The sequence below is a fragment of the Fibroporia radiculosa genome, assembly GCF_000313525.1.
Source record: "Fibroporia radiculosa TFFH 294 genomic supercontigs, scaffold419, whole genome shotgun sequence".
NCBI lineage: Eukaryota > Fungi > Basidiomycota > Agaricomycetes > Polyporales > Fibroporiaceae > Fibroporia > Fibroporia radiculosa.
Genome location: NW_012133203.1, coordinates 38,748 through 59,172, shown reverse-complemented (window position 1 = coordinate 59,172; position 20,425 = coordinate 38,748). Strand labels below are relative to the sequence as shown.

Sequence of the window (20,425 nt, the reverse complement as noted above, 5' to 3'; positions counted from 1 at the left end):
TCTCTCTCAATAGCCTTACTTGCAGGCGCGGACGCAGGCAATTCTTACATCATGCCAGGTGGGAAGAGGTGCGCAAAGTATGGTTAAACCACGGGGTTCCAACTTTGATTGCAAGACGGTTGGAGAGTACAGTTGATAGTGGAGGCTGGGAAACATTGTAATACTGTACCGTTATTTTAGGATTTCATCTTGATCACTCACTGTATCATCTTATGACCTTGCATGTAGCATTTGCAGAATGAAATTACCAACTATGTGTTCTCCCACAATGGCATTCATTCTGAGAGACTACGCTGTGCTGTCTCTAGCCGTGCAATGCTCCTGTCGCGACCGAGCGCCCATATTATCTCGGCTAAAGAAGGACCTGTCTATCAAAAGTGTCAGCTAGGTGCTCCTTACAGCGATTGAAAAGGCATGGAACCTTAGAGCCGGTAAAAGCATGCCTGAGTATAGTCATGTACATCTTCTGCTTGAGATTGAGCCTTTGATACTCTCGGTGCAAGAGATTTGCAAGCTCGGCTGGACGCCAGACTAGATCACCAATTAGCAACTGATCACGCAAATCTCTGACGACTGCAACTGTATATGGAGAACCGTCAGTATTTAATGCCGCGATAAACATAGTCACCAACCATATAGTTCGTCGGGCAAACGATTCCTCATCGTGAGGGCCTCGGCAGTCGTGTAGTCTGGCTCAATGAAGAAATATGATGCTAAGACGGGAAGGTCGTTCAAATTAACCATGCGGCCCTAGAAAGACGAACTTTTGTGAACAGATGTATTTATAGTATGCAGCCACAAGACTGACCTGTATTACTAAAATGACGTCTTCGATATATTGCACTGTAGTGAACGGGCTGGAGGATCCATGTTTAGTCAATAACCAAATAAATTAACCGAGAACGCACCTATGTGGAAATGATTTCTTGACGAGCGCACGAACGCGGTCAGCAAGTACGCTCGTACCGTCATTAGTTGACATAGTCCGCATGAGGTGATGCTTGTTGATGTATTCAAGCTTTTGCGGATCGAGCACAGAGCGTCGGTGCGTTACTGACGACAAGTCGAACTATTGGTAGAATCAGCCTCAAAGTGAGAATGATTTAACCGGGCACACATACCTCCTGAATCATCTCTTGAAGCGACATGACCGTGGTGCTATCGGGTGCTTGTTTAGAAGATGAAATTGCTTCAGTAGTATGCGATCTTCCCCATCCGGCCAGAGCGAGCCAGTTGAGGATCGCCGCAGGTTCCCAACCACGACGCTATGTAACAATCCAGTACCATGGTGAACATTTCTCCTAGCGAATGGAACAAATCATTGACCTTGTAGTCCATGACTTGCACGTCACCTTTGCGCTTTGACATCTTCGATCCGTCGAGGTTCAGAAGTAACGGTAAATGCGCGAATTGTGGAGGTGTCAATGATAGGGACGCATACAAATCCAAATGAAGAGGGAGTGATGGAAGCCATTCCTACAGAAGGAATAAGCAGAGACGACAATATGGCGCGCATGTACAAACCTCACCGCGGAGGACATGAGTAATGCCCATCTCATGATCATCTACCACAGATGCGAGGTGGTAAGTTGGGAAGAGGTCAGACTTTAGGAGCACTGGATCGGTGGGCAAAGAAGCATGTGCATCCCGCAGGTTTCCAAAAATAAGATCTGAGGGAGAAGAACGAGAGGGAAGGGCAGAATCCTGGTTGCGTGCTATTTGTAAATTGGGAACAAAATTTAATGGAATGTGCAGAGGACATACGTTCATTCTAATGACCGACTTTTCCCCCGCACGAACACGTCTCGCCACCTCTTCATCGGTCAGATTCAAGCATGCTTTGTCATATGTCGAGTTAGAGCCCATACGTGCTAACCTCTCCCGCGTGGTCGCTAGAGTATCTGGTGAACAAAAACACCGGTATGCATGCCCAGACTGGGAGAGGTCAACAACACTGCAAAGCTCCCCACAAGGAAGACTTACCTCAAGTAGTTTATTGGAGTATGAGTGGTATAGGTCCAAACGCTCCGACTGTCGCTCGCACGAAGGTCATGAAAAAGGACAACCCACGCATTGTACAAGTCAACTCACCTGGAAATAAGGTGCATGTGGGCCATGCTTTCCGGGACCTGCGCAGTAATGGTTGTACTTCTAAGCCCAATGAAATAAAAGAAGCGGCGCACCGGAGTCGTATTCCAAGCCTGCCCATTCTAATGCCTCACGTATCCCATCTACCGCGCCAGGAACTGTTCGGGTCTGCGTGCCAACCCGCCAGCGAGATGGAGGTTAAAAGTAATCGACCCCAGGCAGCATGTCACTGACCGCGTCTGTGTCCTCGATTCTCAAAATCCATTTTCCGCCTAGCTTCCTCGCATACAAGTAGTTGTAGAGAGCTGTTCGAAGACCGCCAAGGTGAAGAGCACCAGTAGGGGACGGAGCAAAACGTAGCAGGACCATAGGCGTTGCTTCAGCGCGTCCTGCTCAAAGCCGTCGGGTGTACAGTGGCGCGAGCCGGACCACCAACAACTCTAAATTTGTACCTCGAATTCGGACTGGAATGCAACACACGAGTGTCCATTGGAATTGGGGGAAATACATCTAATACGTCTCTACGTAGAAATCTATTGGGATGGACTCCGCGCTGTGCCCCTCCTCCCATTTCCTCTCCCAGTTTACTATTCGATCCATCATATCAACCCACTGTTCTTCAGTCTCCACACCGTTTAGCCAACGTTGCTCGTCGTCTAGTGCCTGGATCCTTCTCCAGCCCCGGTACAAGAACACCGCGTAGCCCCACTCCATCCTTCGCCAGCTATCCACGTATGGCTTCCCATTTTCTGGAAGGGCACCACGATGCTTGAGGTAGGCGATCAGCTCATCTTGATAGTCCTCTGTTTCATTTTCACTCGCCAGCAATTTGTGACCAACCCGATATGGGTCATACCCCCGTGCGCGTAGTCGTTCCTCGCGTGCTACGAGCTCCCGAACCATGTCCTCACGGGTTGGTAGAAGCGATGAGTTCGCAAGTGTATGTGCCACGAAGATTCCCTGAGCAAGATACAAGGGGCAACTCGACGCGAGGGAGGGAAGCCCAATAAATCCTAGTGCGGTGGGGGGAAGGTTCGATGCGAGACTAAAAATCTGTCGATGAAGAGGAAAGAGGTATCGGAGGTTGCTCGTGAGTATGCCTGCCGTTGTAGAGTTGGCCCTCGTATCTGCATCAGCAAGAAGCACGGATGAATGGGGAGCACTCAGGAAGGGTATTCGAAGTTCGTAGCCCGTCCCTAGGATTACAGCGTCGACATCGGTCACGGCAGTGCCATCCACAAAAACGACTGAATCACGAGTAAAATGTGAAATTGCTGGTTTTTGAACAACCGCTGCGCCCGACGCGTGTTTCTTGCCTTCCTTCACCGATTGATATACCTGTTACAATCCATGTCAGCGCTGATTCGGAGATCAAGTTACTCTGTCACTCACCACCTGAGCTAAGGGGCTCACTTGAACAGCAATGTCAAACGCACTAGCTCCCGAGCCTACAATAAGGACACCCCGGTTTGCGTACCTTTCCGGGCGACGATAGTATATTGAATGGAGAATCTCTCGGCAAGCGACGCCTGGCGAAATTCCTGCCAGCCAGTCCTCTGTCCCATTCCACGCGGGAATGTAAGGGTAGCTATTGTGCCCACTGGCAACGATGAGATGGTCAAAAGCTCTCCTCAGAGTGACTTCGTCCGAGCCACCACCATCTGCTTGCACCTCGACATACCAGTTCCCCTGTGCATCATCGCCATACCACTGAGCCGATACAACGGTGTGATTGAGCCTGACATACGGAGTCAAGTCATTATGCACGGCGAAGTCAGCGTGGTACGTCTGAACGGCGTCGGCAGGTGGGAATAATGTCGTACCACCTGCGAACGGGAAATGGGGATATGTCATAGTGGGATGCGGAGTGTTTGTGCGTAATAGAGGATACCAGGGCGTCTCAGGTAGCTCTGGTGGATTGGGCGTATACCCTGGAGGGTCTGGAAGCCATAGTCCGCCCACATCCCGTCGCCGTTCGTAGAGGACAACTTCCCAACCAGAGCGTATGTCTAGTGGAAGGTCAAGAATAGCTTTGAGCACCCCAAGCCCTGCACTGCCCGCACCAACGATAGCTATCGATTTGGTGGAATTCGGAGAGGAAGTCAAATGACAAGGTTCGGGCGAAGTGTAAGAGAGCCACGTTATAGAGTCTGGCCTGTACCACAGAGCAAGGGGCGGAAGGAATGATAGTATGAATTGCACAAAGTGTACCATGACAAACAGAGATCTAGTGAACAAGCAGAGTGCGCAGTCTTATACCATGGTGGCACCCAAGGAGCAGCTCAGAAAGCCGAAATCGGGCAAGACGCTCGAGGACACAATAATGGTGACGGTGATATGGTTTCACTCGCGCGTATGTTGATGTACATAGTCATGCTTCACGCTTACCACCTCAGGCGAGGGCGGACATGTATAAATACACATATTGTCGGGACAAGCTCATATTTATGAAGCGACAGGTCCGACGAAGCGATAAATCTCCAACTAAACACCCGCCAAATTTTCAGGAATTAATTTCCGTGAATCCTGCGATGATTTACGGTGCAGTAAACTGGACACCAGTCACTAAAATCAATCAGCATGAATGAGTACCATTCACTACGATCACAGTCAGCTTAAACACACCATTTTCCGGACTCTTCATGTTGTCTGTCCCCGTCATATCTCGTGAACTACAATATTTCTCTCGAGACCACATCGAAGTGTAAGAGAGTTCAATGATGTCTGTTGACTCGGAGGCACCTTCCACCGGACCTTGAATACAATATATCAGAACAAACGCATACCAATCCTGGCAAGTTCATCCGAATTCTCACCGGTTGCATTGGAACATCCTGCGCTTTGATCTGAGCTCACTACATCCGTGGGGCTTCGAGCAAAGTTCATAGTGGACATTTGGGACTACTACCAGTGAGTGGTTCACGAAATACTGGATATTATTTTCACACCTACCTCAACATCCGTTGATTTACTGCCCTCGCGCAGACTTATAAGGCATCTTGATACAACGATAGACGTGATCCTTTCACCGTGAAATGAGACGTAGGAATGATTGATTAGATCAAAGCATACGGGATTATAAAACTTGAAGTGACATTCTCAAAAACCTGTGTATTCTTCAGCGTAATGACACATCACTTGGAAATCTAAACAGACATACATTTGTTGAGAATAAAACCATATCGAGAACATTGAGCAAAAGCAATAATCTGACCGCTGGTGTAAGCGCAAATCCCTTAAAGACGCAATTATCTCACAAGAAGTATTGGAGACCTATCGTGACCACATCATAAGCAACTGTCTGTATTCAGCAGACTCGGGTACCCCTACCATCTCTTCTCAACAACGAAGTCGTTGCAAGGCTTGTTTTGTTCATGTTTCGAGTATAAAACATTATCGCACAAAGGACAAGAATATCGGATGCGATGAGGCATGCTCGAGCCACAATACTAACTTTCACCAATGCGTTAAAACTGAGTGCTCAGATGCTACCTTGACAAGACACACCTCTGTAATAGATGTTGTCAAGAGTGAACATTAACGTCGTATACACTTAGTACGCACTTGGCAATGACTCCAATTGACATGTTGTATGAGGTGTCGCATATCTGACCCAATATCGGTGCCCACGAGATGCCATATGAAGACTGCGCATAAATGGCCTAGCAAATATTTATCCGCTGGATAACAGGCGGCCACAAATGACACTCACCAAGTCTGCACCGAGAGGTGCCAATGCTAATAATCCCGTTAGTCCTGATAATAGCCATGACCGGCCGGTTGTGGCAAACACTCGCAGAGAAGAAAAGGCTGTGTTGTATCAGAACACAAATGGGACATCAGTTCGTAGACTACTAACCTGCCCATGTGGTGTATAATACTAATATCAGAATTTCATTGCCTATAGCGATTGCTTCACAGCTGGGCTCATTCATCGTTATTATGATCATTGACTCATATTCTTGTGCAAATCCCACCTCTGTCATAGTTCCTGACCTGTACATGACGCCAAAAGGATATGATACTCACCATGACGTTCCCGGAAGACAACAAAAGGAGAGCATTGAATATACTGTATGCAAGTGCTGCACATCTGCCTGAGTAGAACACCAGCACAGCACCGGTGGGCTGGGCGCTCCAGATCGTGTTGACCTCTCGCGAAATAGTAAGAGCGTAGTCATATAAGATGACAGCTATATCACGAAAATGAATGAACACAACCTCACAATAAATGAAATGTTAATACTAACCAGATGCGACTGCGGTGCAATAGTCGTATGCATAGCTTAAGATAGATGGACACCATCAATAGTAAACACCGGTGCTCATTTTTGAAAGGGTCTCATACTGACTAGAGTCGAATGTCGGCTGCGACTTCAGCAGTGCTTGATGTCGACGACATAAAATGAGTGTAAATGTGTAATGGATGGATGTTGGCAATGAGTGAATCTCTTATAGGCAACTTCCCTAGGACTAGGGACGAAGCTGATGCCTGTGGTCTCAACAAACTCCGGGATGATATTTCCACAGAATGCAATTTCTCACCTTGATGCCCTCGACAGTTTGCACCCCACTTTCAGTGGAGACGTCAAAGTTCCTCTGGGGACACAATCTAGCCGCAGGAGAGATTCTAAAGCCTTTCGCAACTCCAGAGTTTACACGGCACAGTCAAGCCCTCAGTACGATCGCCGACGGAGCAGTTGAGCAGCGAGATCGCTCGAAATAAACAAGCAGCGACCCGTTGCATAGCTACAAGGAATTCCGTACTCTATAATGCATTAGAAAATTGCAAAGGCGTGGGGATGAATGCCTGGAATTAAACAGCGAAGCGAGATCATGGCATTTAGTAAACGGGTAAATGTGTGTGATGAATGACCCGCGTACTCAATTGCCATGCAGACACAGTGAGGCTCGAGTCAACAAGACATGTAGGTCAGGGTCTTGTTCGAAGTTCGCAGATGTTTTGACAATGTCAGAAATTGCGTCCAGGTTCAGCACGCAGTGGGAAACGGTGTGCGTGTGGCTGACATTGTGAGCCTGAGAGTCCGAGTACAGGAAAGCGCCATGAACGGCGCCCAGATTACGTACCGGATCTGGACTATCTGCCCGTCAATGATAAACGTCATAAAAACTAAGTTCAAGTTCTCACTTCAGGGAGCCGAGGGGCTTAAGCCCGACTTAAGTCGCTGAAGTCTCAGCCGATCGCACTGGGCTGATCACGAAACTGAAGCCTCTCGGCTCCCTGAAGTGAGACGACCTTATATAATGAGTACGCAGTGCGAAGTCGCCAATTGAAGTGGAGTCCCAGCCCATTCGAGCGAGGCTTATTTTCCGCTGTTCTGAACTCACACTTTACTTCTGGTTAACACGACGGCGTAAGATTGAGTTTCAAATCAGAAGGATTGTGCAGCATCCATGGTTTCTGGTCTCAGAATTGGAGAGTAATGCTTGCAATGCCCCTTCTTTGACTACCACTGTGACAGCGTAAAATTTCTCGTGAAAGCGGCGACCGACGATATGAATAGTCGGGCAAGATCATCAACTTCCTTCAGGAAGCTGAACTTCAGATGCTGTATAGTAACTTGTGGCATACTAACTAGTATAGGGCTCAAAAATTTTCCAGTGGTGACCCGAATGAGACAAAACTTGCTTCTCTGATAAATTTGCCCAATGGAAAGTTGCCGCTTCTGTCCTGTCCATTTCAATGCATCGACGTCGATTAAGATTCGAGTGGCCTAGACACAGCGGCGAGTGGAGATATCAGTTGAGGTGAGCGCAAGTATTAGAAGTTCTAGCATGTGAGTCTCCGAGTTCGTTCATCCAACTTGAAGGGCACATACACAGCGAAGAGATGACCATCTCCCCAGAGTGAGGAACTTAGGTCTGGAAAGGTCCATTTTGCAAGCGTATAAAAGCTTTCTCAATTCAGGTGGCACTTTTCCGATGCCTTTTCAACGCCTTGCCATTACTTACAAGAAAATGGTGATTTTGTGACAGGCACGATCATGTCCATCTAACACGCAGGGAATCTAGCTTCACTAACAGGCTATCTTAATGCGTCGGTATCTAATGTTTCAACTTGCTCTTCTACCAGGCGGCCTCGTCTCGTCCTATCAGGCTTGGTGGTCTTGGGCCCTTGATTGTCGTACACATACGCTCCTAGAAGCTCCCGGACAATCGGCAGCAATGAGAATAGAACACTCGATGCTTATATGGAAATGGGCATTCTGGCCACATCTGAGACTTTGAACCCTCATTCACCCGGAATGAAAGGCTAGGGGATTCAGTCCACTGTGGCCACACGTATATCTGCATTAGGAACTTCGTGAGTGCCCTGTCCCGTTCGTACTTCCGACACTGCGAGTCTCATGAGGCACTATCTCAAGTATGGACGCGCAAAACGCGCCGTGCAGCCACAGAATAAGCGCGAATACTGTGCTTCATGCCAATCATGGTCCGATGTCGGGACCTAGGTGGCGTCTGGCGGCACAATCGCTCTTTAGAAACTTTATTCTCAGCTGTCATTTGCTAAATGTTTAGCATATTTGACGTGACGTGACAAATCCATTCGGCTGGAGGTAGGCATCGTGATGACATTCGGAATTCTGCGACTGAATTCTTACTCGGAACATTTGGTAAATGGCTTCGTGAAGGCGTTTTTGTTAGACCCTCGAGTAATTGGAACTTACGCCGGGCTATCATTCACTGAGTCAGGGCTCTGTCTTCTGCGGATATGTGGCGTCTACTGCTTCAATTGGCGCCGCCGCCGGTGGGACATTGTATCGCGATGGAACGTCCAGCCTACCAAGGCCGTTTGCTGCAGGGAAGTTGAAACCACAATAGCTGTGGTTCTGCGCTACCTGCCCATACAGCGGACCAAGGTCTGCCGATTCTCACCCGCGTTGAATTGAGCTTATAGTACGTGATCTGATTCAGTGCATTAGTTCTGGCACATTAGTAGTGAGGCCACTCGATTCCCATGGACCTTGTGACGTACTGTGAGACAAGTACCTATAATGTTGTAAGATGCCTCCGGCACCACGCTGATATCGTCCTCGGGCCACAGATAACTGCTTTTGCTCAAATGGCGCCGCTGAAAGGCGACGCCGTGTCCAGAATTCGTGACGCTCAGGGTCCAATTGTTCGATACCCTAGATAGCCCAGTATGTGTTTGCATTCCATGAAGCTTGTACAGTGAACGGTGAGAGTTCCGACTCGGTTCAGATGCCAGGATATGGTATCGTCCCTGCGCTTGTAAATGTGGCATTGATGCTGTCATAGGAGGCTATCTGCAGTGGATATCCGTTCACTCGCATTCAAGTTGGACCAATCGATCACCGGACTCCCCAGAGCGGCAACTTGCCACTAAGAGAGAGCATGCTGCGGCTGACTATCCTCCAGTGCGATTTCTATACGGGGTGACATTATAATAGCGCCTTTCGGATCTCACATATGGTGTTTGAAACGGAGAACCATACGTATTAGGGCTGGCGGAAGCGATTACACTATACAAGCTCAGTCCTACTGACCAAATGCAGAAGAATAATCTCATATCTCACGCGCATTGCCACTGTCACAACAGACGGCGCAATTAAGAATTCAGGATTCAAATACTCCGAAATTTGATAGTCGGAAAAAACCGTGCGGATGCCCGCGGATTGCAATTGAACATGTTTTGATATAGCGGGATGTGGATACATGAGAACCGATACAACGAAGCCAGCTTGTTAAATGAACAAGTCTTCCGTTTCGCCAGAGCAACAGTAGCATTATTCGGTCGCCAAGCAATATCGAGCTTACCTAGACAGGAGGCAGGATCGAAGAACCAATAGGGAAGGTGCGAAATACCAGAGGACAGATGGCCAGCTCGTGAGACGCTCAGAACTTCCTCCAGGAAGCCATTTCATTCAGGTCGGCAGAGACACGGGGCCAGATGCAAAGCGTTCTAGCAATTGAGAATACGACGCTGATATCTTCACCGTGGGTTACTATCTAACGAATGAACGTAAAGCATGAATAACACGAACCTTATCCGCTCTAGTACGTCCATCCGGCACGAAGCGACAGATTGTAGTAGAGATTTCAAACCATCGTTTCGCCTCATCCAACGATGATGCACTGTTGAGGAGATCAATAACAGCCAAGCATCTCACACAAGAATATAAAGAAGCGACAAACTGTAGACATTCAATGCCAGTATTAAAAGACGTGCCCAGCACCCAATACCGCTCGTCTAGGGGATACTCGCCCTGAGGGAGCATGAGGTATCAGTAAACGACTTGCGTCCGAGTAGATCATCACCTCGGAAGTACTCTCAGCTGTGCAATTCTGGAGGACTTGAACAGCCTGCTCGACATATCCAATCGCTTTTGCCCTATCTGCGGGAGTATTTCGGGACAGAAGCATCGTGCATATAGCTCGTAACCACCTAGAGAACTTGTCGATCGAAAGTGAGTCGCGATCGAGACTGGCGTGGAGGATGGCCTAGAGCAACGAAGCTAAGCAGCATATATTTGTTGTGGATAGTGAAGATACCTCAAGCGCTGTGAAGAGTACTGCGGACATTGTCAATGGTGCTCCCACCTGACCCGTGATTGGGGTCCTTACCGTCTACGGGGCACTCCTTATCGACCCACTAATAATAGGTGCTGAATCAGTAAGTGAACGTAGTGTGAAGAAGGATCTAGTGCATACGAGAATATCAACGATAGCCTCGAATGTGTTCACGGCGAGGGCGTCCGAAGAAACAATTTCCTGCAAAAATGTCAAAATTGACATGTCGGATTCCAGACCTCACACACCTGAATAACTAAAAGTAACCGTGACCAATCCTTCATCTGGTGTATCACCTCGGCCTCAAAAACACGTAGCACATGCAGCAAAGACTGCGCCCGCAAAATTTCGTCGTCAACCAAAACCTTACTAGTGTTAATGACATTTTGAATACGCTTCTTGCATGATACAATATCGTCTGACAATTCCTTAACGCGCTGGTTTTTCGGAGTCAAATTCAGCCAGACCGTCACAACAATGTCTCAGAGTGTTTCACCTGTGCACGGTCATTATCCCCGATATCACCCAAGGCGAGGCGACGGACTGCTAAAACTGATGACAAGGTTGAAAGTCAGTTGATCGATTTAAAGATGCGGCGTTACCTCTCCCAACGATAGCGGCAAAAGAGGCGTTGATAATGTGGATGTGGATTTCGACATCGATATCCGTCAGGGTAGCGTCTTGATATGCTTCAAGTAGCTGCGCACCAGTAGGTCAGATTCGTGGAGCCACAAATTTGTAATGTAGTAGTGTGATGATTTGGTACACACCTGCCTCGCGATATCGAACAAGTCCGATATGTTGGCCTCCAGCTCCATCCATTCTGTACATCCCTGAATTGCGCAGTTGTACGCAGTACGCCACAACCATGAAATATCCCTGGAGACCATCGTGACCTTCTGTTGGGCGTCCAGACCTTCAATTATCTTGAGTGCTTCGTGTCCGTTAAGTCATTCCACAAAGTAAATCAGACACATAGAGAAACAAACCGGTATTGAAATGCTTGATTAATCTAGGGATCAGCGATGTCCTATTGGGCATATGGCCGTGAGAATGGATTGAGGCATTGGTGACGTGGAATAACACACCGATCCGATGCAGGTTCCGCCAGGACTTTCAATACAAGCCTGATAATACATCGAACCAACGTGATCGCTTCAACATCCATATCCGGAGTGGTGCAGCTTTGGACCGTATTCAATAAAGCTTCCAACACCGACAAAAGTAGCGATTTCATATTGGACTCGTTTGCAAGCGTAGTAGCAAGCATCAGCATCTTCCGATTGAAGTCAGATGTTTTTACCATGGCTTTAACTGCACTTATTGCTAAACAAGGAGATCAAGTTGAATGTGTGACTGCTGATCAACAACTGTCTTACCCTCATCCTCAAGGCCTATATGGAATTGCATTAGCGAATGCGACGCACCAAATATACTTGGCGGCATACCTTGGTGAACAGCGGTCAATAATTGGAGGTAGTGTGTTGCCGCCTCATCCTGCGAGCATCGGCGGATCACCGCTGCTGCCTTGGCATACTCTGCTTGTTGGATGTAGCAGAGCGCTGCTTTGCGAAAGCACTTGGAGTTACTCAATGCCGAAATACTCTCAAAGACCCCACTAGTGCCCGCCAGGAACCAGTCGGCAGCCTCCGACCAGCGCTTCGCCTGATACTGACGATCGCCAAATTGCCACAGAAGCTGTCCATTGGCAGTTAGTCTGAGGTCTATACCAGTAACACGGTGCCACGTACCATAAGACAAGCCGTAGCCGATATCTTAGAGAGCTCGCAACCGGCGCCGATGAGACCTTTCGCCAAATCAGATAACAAGAACCGGATCGCTCATTTTGAGATGCTCACACTGAAAGGCAGCGGATATCTCTTGCATTGCTCGGGAGTGGTCCACATCTTTTGAGCAATGAAATAGCAACGAAAGGAGAATCCGATCAATCTGATGAAGCTCTTTTCCTTCCGCAATCCGCTGAAGACAGTGCCGATGAATCGCCGTAACAAGGACGCTACCATTTTCATCTAGTCGGAGAATGAAATCCAAATATCGTTTAACACTCACTGATCATGTGCAAGTCCTCGCAGCTCTTGCAAAACACTGTTGAAACCCCCTCGTCACTCAAATTTGCCTTAAAATTGAAATGAACTCACTCATTTATGTTGTCTTCGGTCACCTCCATGTGATCAATTAGAGACTGGAACGCTGTCATTGAACAGTTGGGTCAGGACAACCTAAAGTGTTCGAATGCGGCCTACCATCTAACAGTGTAGGGTATGCTGCCTTCTGTTTTTTTAGAACAGCTACCCTCATCCATCTTAGTTGTTGGTATTCATGTGAGGTCTAGAAGATGATGCTACATGTCACAATGAAATACTTGTCAAGCGGAACTACTCACGGGTTCGGAGCAACCATCAAGGGACTGGATCAGCTCATTTAAGGAGGCTTCCGCTCGGACTAGATTCTCTGCATCCTCGGAAGAAGATAGGAAGTACGCTCGCGCTGGTCACGTTGTGAACCGTGGTGGAAATGTAATATGCCAAAGATGGTATGGACTGACCAAGGCTTCTCAAAATGGATCTCTGACGAGATTGTTACGCATATCACAGGGCCACATGGAAGAAAATACATACTTTGATATCTTTCCCACATGCGTCGCTTGATTCCTCTAGATGCTCTACAATGGAGAATGCCTTTTGAAGCCACTGGACCGAATCGCGCGCGTGTGGAGTGTTTACCGTAGGCTTGCTGTTATGAGCGCTTCTCAACAATGACTTTCCTATTTCCAGCAGTTTTGCCGCAAGTAGCTCTCGCTATATGACTCAGCATCGACGAGCCAAGAAAAGAAGGGATAAGTATCTCACATCGCGAGGTAGCAATTGAGCTAAATTTTCGTTCTCTGAAAAAGTGAATCTGATCAGTCACAGGCTGTCATACGTCATAGCGAGCGGTTACCGAGGGTTTTTTGCAGCATAAAGGTGGCCATGCCATCATTTCCTTCCCTCCAAGCCTGGAGACCGAGGTTAATAGTGCGCGGAGACTCTGCGGCTCTTTCCAATCCGATCAAACATCACGTAACTCACCGCTTCCATTCTGCTAGAATAATATAACACGATTGCGCGTGTGCGAGACTGAGCGTGCGACTTCTCCAAGCCATCCATCTTTCTCAAACTGTCCTCATACTTAGAGCATGGCGATGAGACATGATGAATCAGGCCCGCTCGAACTATCGCACCTTTGCCGCACACGTAAATAGAGCGCTCGCGAGATCGTGGCTGCCAGTCTCTGTGAACGGGCGGAAAATACTATCAACTTGAAGTATCAGATGAGATCGTATCAGCCGCACCCGACAGGCTTACACCGGCTTTGCTTGCTAGCCGTAACACATGGATGAGAGCTGTGACAGAGAAGCCGGATTATGTTCTATGCTTGACCTAAGGAGGCTGAAACTCTTACTATCCATCGAAGGTTTCTGCTCCAGCCCGGCTTCGATGAGACGGAAGCCTGCCAACCTTACTGCGCATGTGAATAAGCGGGTATTACGGTACTTAGTAAGGGCACGCAGGGTACGGTGCGACGATGTCAAAGGACACTCACATGTGGCACTAACGGCTTGACCTTCTTCATCACCTGCATCTTGCATCGATGCGGATGCATTCCACAGATGAACTCCTACAGCACAAGGCGAGGAAAGTGCCAGGCGACCGTATCAGTTCTTCCGCAAATACCTTCGCGATCCAAGTCGTCAGCCAGACGAATCCAGTCCTTGTTTGATCGCGGGCGTTGCTTTGTGAACGATTCAGCGAGTGACGCTAGTTTCTGAAGTTCGGTGCAAATAGTGGACCGAGCGCTCCGCTTGTTATCATTTAAGTTGGCTTTGATATTGATCAGAATGTCTAGAATCCGGCGCATATAATTGGGGTGAGTTTGTGCCGTATATGTACTTAGCATGCCTTTGATCTCCTGGTATATGTCCTGGACGCCAGGGGGCAGTTTCCTTTTGCTAGCGGACATCGTCTGGACGCCTTGTGGTAATTCAATGAGCTAATCGACAATGAACATCAAGGGACGAGTTTGAGACGTGAGCCAGGAACTCAGCGGTCCAGAGCGTCCCGTCACAACACTAGTCACAGTGACAAGGGGTGACAATTCGCGAGCGCGTAAGGTTTATTCGCAAACGCGCGCGGGCAAGAGTTATATCCACACCATTGTCTCAATCTGCTGAGCTGTTGTGCTCACGAGGCTGCCATGTCTGCCGTTGATACGGTGTCTAATCTGCCCACTGATGCTGTGGTTAGGTGCTCCAAGGTACCGGGTGTTTCCCTAGCGCGCTGAGTGAAGACTAATGCGCATACACGACGGTTCCATAGGAAGCTCGCAAGGATGGTCTATTCGCAGGTCTTTCCGCAGGTCTGGCGGGTGGTAAGTCCCTTCTTCCATTACGGCTTATCGCCATTCTCACATCTGAGCGGTCTTCTGCCGTTCAATGACGGTCAGCAATACTAGGCTCGAAGGTCTTCCGATTCAACAGAAACACCGCCATTATTTGTGGTCTGCGTGAGTACAGTGACACCCATCGGAGTTTGACCGGCTCCCTAGAACTCTTGACGCCATTGGTGTCTGTTGGCAGTGACCGGCGCGCTTTCCGGATATCAATTCACCCAGGCGTTTCTCTCCTCTAACCTCGCCCGCATGCGTGCAGAGCTTGCTTCGCAGGCAAAGTCCGAACGCACGGCCAGCGAAGCTGTGCAGGCGCCATATACCCGGTAGATTGATACAAACTCAGTGAATTAATGACAAAGCCTCCACACCAGAGCGTTCATCACGATGGGGTCCCAGATAATCTGTTGGTGGCCACACCTGCGTTCCTCAAGGACGTCTGTTCAGATGGAGACGCTTTGCATCCTTTGCCACTGAGTCTGCCCGTCACTTCGGTGCATGTTTCATTTGTCATGTAGTGCTCACCGGAGATACTGATGGCCCTCGCGCACGGATGATTCACGATCATCTAGACAGGTCCTCGGGATAGTTTATTGTTTGGAGCCTCCTGAACCGAGCGTAGCCTATGCGTCAACTGAGCACGCTAGGATCCTGGGTCCCCTGTGCCACGATCCCATTGACACCTGATCCGCTGTTAAAATACACGGCAACCCCAGATATGATGACCACGGATACTGTTGCAGTGAATACGTGTGCTTTGTATGGACGACCGCCCCCAAGGGCCGTCCCTTTGTGAGTTGCTTGGGGGTCTGGTTTGGGAACCACAGTTGTACCTCACCGTTGAGCAAACAAATGGATGCACAAGGTTAGGCCGTTGTCGGATCGATATCTGATGGCTCCACGCACTTGCTAGAAGTCACCAGGCTGCTTCGGGCTACTGCAGCGACGTTACTCAGCTACCGTCACTCCGAGTCGTATAACCGTATCTCGTTCAGTTTCACGTTTCCGCAGGTTGCGCATGTCTCGCCGGGGAGACCAGTCAGCAGCAGCAATGCGTGTTGCACGGGCCCGCGTGCAGCCGCAAGTGGACGTCGCTTTGCGAGAGTCGAAACAAGCATGTGGCAGTCACTTTTGGCCCACCTCTGTCGCGTTTTTCGGAGATCTTATGTGACGAGTCGGAGCGCGGCCGCGCCCCTGAGATACAACTCAAGCGGGAGCATAGCGCAGACAGAGCGGCGCTAGATTGCATTTGCCCTGGCCCGGCTGCGCACTCAGCTTAAAGCGTGTGTGGTGTCCGGATACACATGGTACCAGATATGTGGCGCACCGAGCCTTCACCGGTCACCGGCCAGCGTACGTGGCGAGATATGGGCCGTGGTGTTGTGGTCGCGCCCCAACGACAGAATCGAAATCAGAAGGCCCGCAGTAGCAGTAAGCCGAATTGATGAATGATACCCAGTTACAGCAACTTGGGGTTGGGAAGAGTTCGACGCAACCTGGAACTCGGTGCTACTAATCTGTCTGCCTCCTGGATCTTGAGAGTGCATCCTGCTCGGATCTATGCCATCAGCATGCAAGTTTGCACGTACGCCAAGCGCCAGCACCAGGCCCTGTTGCAGATCAGATAGATGTCGCTTCATATAGGTTTCGTATCACAGTAGTTACAATATACGGATAAGTAATGTTGCCAGCGAATGTCTATCGCCTAATGATGGATTCTAAGTCAGACATGCGATGAACAGACTGTCCAGATGTGTAAATGCAGGGTATGTGGATGGAAAATGCCAAATGCCGGAATGATAGCGATGCAGAGAAAACCGGAGAACTGCGACAACTCGAAGAGAATAAGATACTACATGTAACGTGCAAAAATACAATGTGGCTGGAGCCATCATGAATGCGTCAATCAGTGGAAATGCAGAGGCGAAGCTAGTGAGGAACATTAAAGACGCCGACCTCGCGAGCCTGAATATGGCGACGAGGACGGCGGTGCTGTAGAGTAAAACTGGAATCCCGGGGGACCAGCGTTGGCAAAAGGGGCGGATGGAACAGAGGTCTGAGAGGGGTACGCGGCCCGTCGTGAGCTGTACAGGGCGTCGTGCTGCTGGGAACAAGCTGGCATGTGCGCCCGTGGCCGGTGCTCAGAGAACTTGGAGAACGGAGGCAGAGCCGCAGCGACAGGCAAACGCACGTGCATGTCGTACGGACTGGCACACGCCGACTGAACGACCATAGGCACCGTCGGGCGGATCTCACGGGCGGTGGAACCATGCGCGATGGGCTGATGATACCGTAATCTGCCCTTGCGAATATCGCTGTCTTCTTGTGATGGCGAGCAGGACAGCGTATAGAAGTACAAGTTCTAGTATATGGCAGCATCAGTAACTATGAACTGTCGTGAGTGACGTCGGCTTACCTCAGGGACTGCGTAGGTACGCGTATCATCAATACGGTACGCCGAAACCAGAGTCCGCGGTACATCGTACTGTCCCACGGCGGACGTCCATTGAGTGCCCCCGTTGTCGACGGGCGAAGCGCCGAGTGACAACTTGGCGAAGGATTGCAGTGGTTCGCTGGGTGACGCTGAGCTTTCACTGGAACAGCCGCTTGAATGCTCGAGCTCCGGAATCTGCAGGGTGAGACCCATAGACCGACGCGGGGGCTCCGTCGCAGGTTGTGACGGCATTTCCGATGCGTGAAATGCGTCAGAAGCAGACCGCTTATAGCCCGACACCAGCGGAGGTAAGTAAGCGGCGTGGGTGGGAGGTGCATACGAATCAATCTGCATGGGGTATGCAGACGGCGTGTGCGTATTGGACGAACAGCGCTTTGGTGACGAAGACCGCGCTCGGTGAGAGGTAGAATGCGAACGAACGAGATGGATAGGATGTTGCCGTGGGTGATGACTCCGGTGCAAGGAGCGACTGGGCCGCCATGACCGACGCCACTGCTGTAACTCCCTTTCTTTCGCCATCACGAGTCCCTGGAGTAGGTTCAACCACGAATCATATGTGGACTTGTCCACATATAAACCAAAGTCAATTCCTAGCAAGAACTCCTTCTCCATTCTGTTCACCTCGTCTAGATCGATGCCGGAAACTTCAGACCATGTTTTGTTCGTGTATGTATTGCTAGGGGTGATAGTACTTCAGCTGAGGTGGAAAGCACGCGCTAGGGAGGACTCACTCGTCAAGAAATTTATTGGCCATCATAAGCGCAGCGATAGCTACTCTGTACTCGCTCCCGGCTTGACCGGAGGTAAAACGATTACGGGCTTTCATGCGGAAAATGTAATGTAGTGAAAGGACGATTACAGACTGGCTAACTTGGGTTGTGTCGAGTACCTTTTGCATGAAACGAATGAAAGCCGGCGATACTGAAAATTGAAGCGACGCAGTCGTAGAATTACTAGGTGGGATGTACGGAATTTGATCTTCGGACGCAATGCGATTCCGTTTTGAGGGAGAGGAGGACTCTGAGAGACTAGAGAACCAGAGGTAACAAATCATCTCGCAAGTCTTTTCGGCAATGAACTGCGAGGAGCGCTGTTCGGAAGTAGAAAACCAGTCCAGGTGAATGGAAGGAGAAGGAAGAGACTCTGTCGCGGAGAGACCGTGCGGCTGAGATGGGGGTTGAGGATGAGAGTGAGAGATGGCAGGGAGCCTCAGAGAGGAGGTATAGCAGTCGCGCGGGTCGGAGGACTGTGGCGGCGTCACTTGGCAGAAACTCAGGACTTGTGGCGGGCTGGGAGCTCTTGGACGCGACTTACCAGGCAGAACGCGCGATAAAGCGTGGTCGAGATGGGCAATGGAAGGAAGAACAAGCTTTGAATGCGAATGACGCGGTAAGACGCGTGTGGAAGGAATATTTGAGAGAGGGGGGGTCAGGGGAGGCTCGGGTTTGGGGGGACGCCATGAAGACCAACTAACGAGGAGCTCGGTTGGGAGAGGAGAAGGAGGAGGAGGAGGAAGAGAGAGGTACTGGGGAGAGTGTGGCAAGGACGGAGGAGTGTAAAGAGCCATGGCAAAGACCAAGAGAGGCAGCGGAGGAGAGAGGGACGGCGGAGGCCAGGGAGGACATATTATAGGGCGAGTGACGCAGTTGTGAAGATCAAACGAGGAAAGCGGTGGAAGTGGCTGAAAATAACCGGAGAAAACAAACTGGGCAGTCAAGCAGTTGCGTCGCCAGCGAGAGCCGCTCCCTCATCGACGTCCTCCGCCCTCAGATCCTCCAGATCCCCGCCCCCGACCGTTCCCTCTCCGACGCCGGCCTCCTTCCTTTTTCCACCTTAGCCCCCGGCCGCGCCGTCCAGCCCCCCTCGGCATCCCGGCGCAGGGATATCCCATAGCCTTGCCTGCATCCCACGCACCATACACGGAGCACGCAGACTCCTGCGCCTGCCATACATGGGGCATGGACTCGCGGCCAGACGTCGGACCTGTGGCTGAGCCGGCGAGTGGAACTCCGCCCGAGATTGGGTTTTGTTGAGACTCTCATCTAGTGTTCCGATTTGGGCATGGGCATCAAAACCGTCATACGCCAGCGTGCCGATCGCGCTGTTGTGTGTGTCCCATGGGTGCACCACATTGGGGCCAGCCTCCTAATCAGCATTCTTGGTCTTGGTCCAAATACATTTACTTATTTCTTTTACTTGTGGGCCATGCGCGCCCCCCCTCGCAGCGTGTGCCTCTTCCGTGCCCATGGCCTCCGTGCCCGTTCGCCGTCCCCATGCCATTTTCCAGTCTCAGATCGTGACTCAGGCCGTGCGTGGCAAATGGTCCTACCTCCCGCCCCTAGCAATTTTATGGCCCGATCCACACCGCGATCCCGGCCCTTCGTGCTCGCCATTTGCCCTTGCCATAATTGTATTCACCTGTCGCTGTCAATATTTTCCAGCCCTTTCTATTAGTTTCCCGGGTCTTGTCCTTTGTCCTCCAACGGCCCTCCTCCTCGCCGTTCTGGACCCGGCGCGTCTGCTCGCATATGATCATCTCTCCCTGCGTGGCGTTTACACCACTAACGGCCCTTCGCATGGCGACCTTCTATCCTATCACCTCGCCGGCCACCCCAGCCCTGTCGCTCGGATCCTCTCAGGCGAGAGCTTACGGAAGATATCTGCCAGTGCCGCGGACGCCCTTGGGTCCTGTTCATTTGACGTCCTACTCCTTAGGCTATGCGCTTACGGCCGCTGCGGACTGTACACACTCGTCTAGCTTTTTCCAATTTGATTCAGCCCGGTTCATGTGCACCTGCCTAGGCCACTGATCTGATACAGCCCGGTTTGCATCACACTGCTCGTGGTTCCTGCAAGTATCTCGATTTCACTTAACTTTTCGGC

General features: G+C 50.1%; 5 protein-coding genes across 5 annotated transcripts; 1 reads left to right on the top strand and 4 right to left on the bottom strand.

Moving 5' to 3' along the window:
- Window positions 1–275: 275 nt before the first annotated feature.
- On the bottom strand, window positions 276–2,457 carry FIBRA_00943 (uncharacterized protein; the record flags this gene model as incomplete). The annotated part of the gene is made up of 13 exons (XM_012322829.1): window positions 276–368; window positions 422–579; window positions 633–750; window positions 809–857; window positions 909–1,069; window positions 1,122–1,265; window positions 1,327–1,476; window positions 1,525–1,704; window positions 1,765–1,935; window positions 1,984–2,031; window positions 2,092–2,129; window positions 2,184–2,256; window positions 2,323–2,457. 13 exons carry the CDS (start codon window positions 2,455–2,457, stop codon window positions 276–278), a joined length of 1,518 nt encoding a protein of 505 aa, XP_012178219.1.
- Window positions 2,458–2,598: 141 nt separating this feature from the next.
- On the bottom strand, window positions 2,599–4,302 carry FIBRA_00942 (uncharacterized protein; the record flags this gene model as incomplete). The annotated part of the gene is made up of 2 exons (XM_012322828.1): window positions 2,599–3,426; window positions 3,481–4,302. 2 exons carry the CDS (start codon window positions 4,300–4,302, stop codon window positions 2,599–2,601), a joined length of 1,650 nt encoding a protein of 549 aa, XP_012178218.1.
- A 5,664-nt stretch (window positions 4,303–9,966) lies between these two features.
- On the bottom strand, window positions 9,967–14,661 carry FIBRA_00941 (uncharacterized protein; the record flags this gene model as incomplete). The annotated part of the gene is made up of 18 exons (XM_012322827.1): window positions 9,967–10,080; window positions 10,116–10,206; window positions 10,267–10,337; window positions 10,390–10,572; window positions 10,624–10,643; window positions 10,696–10,723; window positions 10,783–10,842; window positions 10,890–11,078; window positions 11,138–11,193; window positions 11,244–11,340; window positions 11,412–11,575; window positions 11,631–11,671; window positions 11,730–11,967; window positions 12,021–12,035; window positions 12,090–12,339; window positions 12,393–12,448; window positions 14,245–14,319; window positions 14,376–14,661. The coding sequence occupies 18 exons, from the start codon at window positions 14,659–14,661 to the stop codon at window positions 9,967–9,969; spliced, it is 2,034 nt and encodes a 677-aa protein (XP_012178217.1).
- A 234-nt stretch (window positions 14,662–14,895) lies between these two features.
- Window positions 14,896–15,417, top strand: FIBRA_00940 (uncharacterized protein; the record flags this gene model as incomplete). Its single annotated transcript, XM_012322826.1, has 4 exons — window positions 14,896–14,955; window positions 15,018–15,069; window positions 15,145–15,204; window positions 15,278–15,417. 4 exons carry the CDS (start codon window positions 14,896–14,898, stop codon window positions 15,415–15,417), a joined length of 312 nt encoding a protein of 103 aa, XP_012178216.1.
- A 1,612-nt stretch (window positions 15,418–17,029) lies between these two features.
- Window positions 17,030–19,109, bottom strand: FIBRA_00939 (uncharacterized protein; the record flags this gene model as incomplete). The annotated part of the gene is made up of 4 exons (XM_012322825.1): window positions 17,030–17,449; window positions 17,504–18,218; window positions 18,274–18,802; window positions 18,857–19,109. 4 exons carry the CDS (start codon window positions 19,107–19,109, stop codon window positions 17,030–17,032), a joined length of 1,917 nt encoding a protein of 638 aa, XP_012178215.1.
- Between the last annotated feature and the right edge of the window lie 1,316 nt (window positions 19,110–20,425).